We start from the raw sequence: 4114 nt of genomic DNA on the forward strand, positions 1-4114 counted from the left end.
TTTGCAATGCAATGAAGTTAGTGGCAAAACGAGTTGGAGCTGGACGAAGTATTTCTTTCCCATGAGTGAACTGTCTCATTAGATACAACGGGTGGCAATGATTATATAGATACTTAGTAATATTTGCAGCATGTGATACTGTATCAGTTACTTCTGGTATCTTTCCAATATCTTGAAACATCAAGTTAATACAATGAGCCGCACATGGAGACCAATATATGTGAGGGAACTCTCTCTCCAATAACCTACCAGCAGCAACATAGTTAACAGCATTGTCTGTACGAATATGAACAATATTCTCAGGACCGACATACAACACTATCTCCTTAAAAAGCTTGAACAACAAATCTGCAGTTTTGGAAGCATGTGAAGCATCAACAGACTTTATGAAGACAGTCCCTTTAGGACAATAAACAAGAAAATTAATAAGAGTTCGTCTGCTTCGATCAGTCCAACCATCAGCCATAAGAGTGCATCCAGTTCGCTTCCAAATTGATCGATAATCGTTTACAAGTTTTTTCACATCTTCAACCCACTTGTTTAGCAAATGACCACGAACACGATAATAGTTAGGACCTTTATAACCCGTACCCATGATACAAAGAGCATCAATCATGGGTTGATAATAAGCTGAGTTAGTTGCATTAAACGGCACAGAAGCATCAATCATCCATTTAGAGATGGCGAGGTCACATTTCTCAATCACTTCTTTACTTTGAATGACACTTTTTAAAGTGGGTTGAGCACCAGGAGTTGTTCTAGGCATAAAGCAATTGCCAATGCGACCTTTACCTTTCTGAGATGTAGATGTATGAGGTGCTTCAATCAGTTGAGTGTGCAATAAATCAGTAACTTCATCACAAGGATTACCATCCTCATATTCCTCTTCTACTTTTCTTTTTTTGCTCTTCATTTCTTCAATTGATTTCTGGATCTGATGTTGAATATCTGCTGGTACTTTCTTACACTTTTCAACTTGTCCGTTTACTCCAGCTAAATGAGTCTTAAACCGAGTGATACCACCACCTTTAATTTGTTTCATGCAGAAAAGACATAATAGAATTGTTCTTCCATTATCAGCAACAACTTGCTTACAATGCGCCCAAGCTGGATCTGATTTCCCCCTATAACTGCTTATAGAAGTATTTTCTGTTGATGCTTCTTGTGATGTTGGTAATTCAGGTTCATTAGATGCCATGTATTTCTACAATATGAACAATTAAAAATAATTATATTATTGATGGCTATTTTTCAATCACAATCTTACAAGGAATAAATCACAATCTTACATGAACAATTAAGAACATTACTATTTTTACCATCTATTGTTTGCTGTCATTTTATAAATACTACTGTTTTTAGGCAAAAAGAATAACTTAATTGGCTTTGTTGTCCAAACAAGGGAAACTCTGGTCTCCAGCAATAATAATAATAGCAAATAAGGTGGATTTAGGATATTAGACAATGACATTGACCAAAACCTTACTCTTTTTTCAGAACAAAGAAATTTTATATGTTCTTTTTTATGTGTATCATCATTATACAGCAGTATATTCTTCTAAATATTATGATTAATATGATCCACATTTCATACAAATATTTTACTACAATCAGAACACCTATGAGTTTGTCAAGAAAATTGTTTAGAACACATTAAAATTTGGTACTTATCCATCCAACTAGGACCCACACTCACAACTTGAAGACACAGCCACCTTAACCACCCTAATAATGGCACATATCACCATATAAATATAACAATGAACCTTCATAACAATCACTGCATTCATTTTATACATCGAAGGTTCTGTTTGTCATTACTATGGTTCTGTTTGTCATTACTATAAGCTACATGAAATCTCATAAGGTAGTTGAAGTTGAAAGTTCATAAGTTAAGAGCCAAAAATAGCTAGTATACAACTTATATGATAATAATGAATTAGACTATATAATGAACAATTAGTGTGAGAAAATGCAGCAAAAGTGAGACAAAGATATAACCAAAGAGTGTGGTGTTACCTCAAATTCAAAATATTGGAAGATTGGAAGATGATATGTTGGTGGACGGAGATTGATGAAAAGTGAATGGAAGAAGATGATGGAAGAGTATGGAAGAGATTGGAGAAGTGAAGAAGATGATGGAAGAGATGATGGAATGAGATTGGAAGAAAAGGGGAAAGTGACGTGAAAAGGGGAAAGTGTAAAGTGTAAACCCTCTTGGGCTCTTTGATGCTGCAACAGTGCAACTGGTCTTCATTATTTAATAATTAAAATATTATATGTGCAAACCGGCCGGTTCAATGAAATTCCCACCGGTTCACCGGTTTTAACGAAATTCGGCCGGTTTGAACCGGTTTGCACCGGTTTCAATACTTATCCGGTATAATATGTGTACCATACCAGTTTGGGGACCGGTTTTCCGGTCGAACCGGCCGGTATGGTACGGTTTTAATAACTATGATATTTACCACTTGATCACAAGTATAAGATCAAAAAATAGTCCTTTGATGGTTCTATTCAGCTTAGACCTTCCCAATCTCACCTTCAACTTCGAACATGTTTCGAGATAAGAAACAGGTCGTAAAAGGCCCCATGATTAGGGTACGAGTGAAGACAACCCATAACAATCGGAAAATGAATATATTTTGGGATCTACATTATTGGAAGTATCTTGTTATTTATCATTGCCTTGATATGAAGCACATAGAGGAAAATGTTGGAGGAAATGTATTGTTCACAATGTTGATGTCAAAAGTAGAACATAAGATAATCTTAAAGCTCATAAAGACTTATAGGCAATGGAATTAGAGAAAATCTTCATCGATATCCTAATTCCTCAATGTTTCCACATCATGCTTTAAAATGAAAAATCAAGACAATGATATCTTTCTTAAAGTTCTTAAAGGTGTGGTATTACCAGATAGTTTCTCATTAAATATTTTTGGATGTGTTGATGTTAAGAAATGCCAGATCCTTGGACTAAAGAGTCATGACAGATATTCTGATGGAACAACTTTTCCTAATTGCCTTTAGAAGATCCCTTCCTCAAGAAGTTACTTCAGTGTGGATGGAGTTATGTAACTACTTAGGGAACTATCATGCAAAGATTTAGATGTCAAATATTTTCATAAACTCAATAAGCGAATTACATAGAAATGATATTCCCTCCATTTTTTTTCACTATCATGGTTCATTTGGTCATTCATCTTGGATAAGAAGTAATAGTTGTCGTCCTGTACATTTTAGATGTATATATCATGTACAAAGGTATATTCTTTATTTGACAGGCTTGGTGATTTATTTTATTAAGAAATTACTTAAATGTTGATTCCTTTCCTTTTATTACTAGGACCCTTGGCCATTTAAATTCATATGTTCGGAACAAGGTTGCATTAGAAGGTTGTATAGTCAAAGGGTATGTTATGAAAGAATCTCTTTAATTTTTGTTCGAGATACTTTGTGAATGGTAACATTGAAATGATATTTAATCAAACAAGATGCAATGACGATGATGTTGGGGTCAATGGTATTAGTGAATCTATCATTTTTTATATCTATTTCCTACATTGGGTAGACATGGTGGTGCTTGCAAGATATTTCCCCTATCAACCATTAAGAAGCTACAAGGTCATCATTATATGTTAACTAATTATCAACTAGTTCATAAATTTTGTGAGAAAATTATATGTTCTTATTCATAGTTTATTTTCATATTATAATGCATTACGATATCAAATATGCAAAACCCAATAACATCTTCATCCAGGAAGTGTAGAATTTTGGTCACAAAGGATACATTGCGACCAAAGAAACTCTACAAAAGTTGTGGAAGTATATGTTGGCCATGATTTCCACATCTAGTTTAAAGAATATGTAAGAATATACATATCTAATTTCACTTAACTTTTGTTTAAGCTCTAAAGCTCATGAATATATGCAGTTGTCCTTACCTTTCAACAAAATGATAGATTGTGAGAAAGGAAGATCCAAATATTACAAGTGAAATTGAATGTCTTGCAAAAGGGCTAAATAAAATTTCTCGGAGATTTGATGGGTTTAATATCACTACGCTAGAGTTACTATTCAACAACGCTCATTTTTTAAAATCAACAAT

The 4114-nt window shown here is 34.0% G+C and overlaps 1 protein-coding gene across 1 annotated transcript; it reads right to left on the reverse strand.

The window, feature by feature from the left end:
• On the reverse strand, positions 144 to 1198 carry LOC109363604. Its single transcript, XM_019609857.1, has 2 exons — positions 250 to 1198; positions 144 to 160 (listed from the first exon to the last, which is right to left on the reverse strand). Exons 1-2 carry the CDS (start codon positions 1196 to 1198, stop codon positions 144 to 146), a joined length of 966 nt encoding a protein of 321 aa, XP_019465402.1.

The sequence above is a fragment of the Lupinus angustifolius genome, chromosome LG13 (genome assembly GCF_001865875.1).
Source record: "Lupinus angustifolius cultivar Tanjil chromosome LG13, LupAngTanjil_v1.0, whole genome shotgun sequence".
Classification (NCBI taxonomy): Eukaryota; Viridiplantae; Streptophyta; class Magnoliopsida; order Fabales; family Fabaceae; genus Lupinus; species Lupinus angustifolius.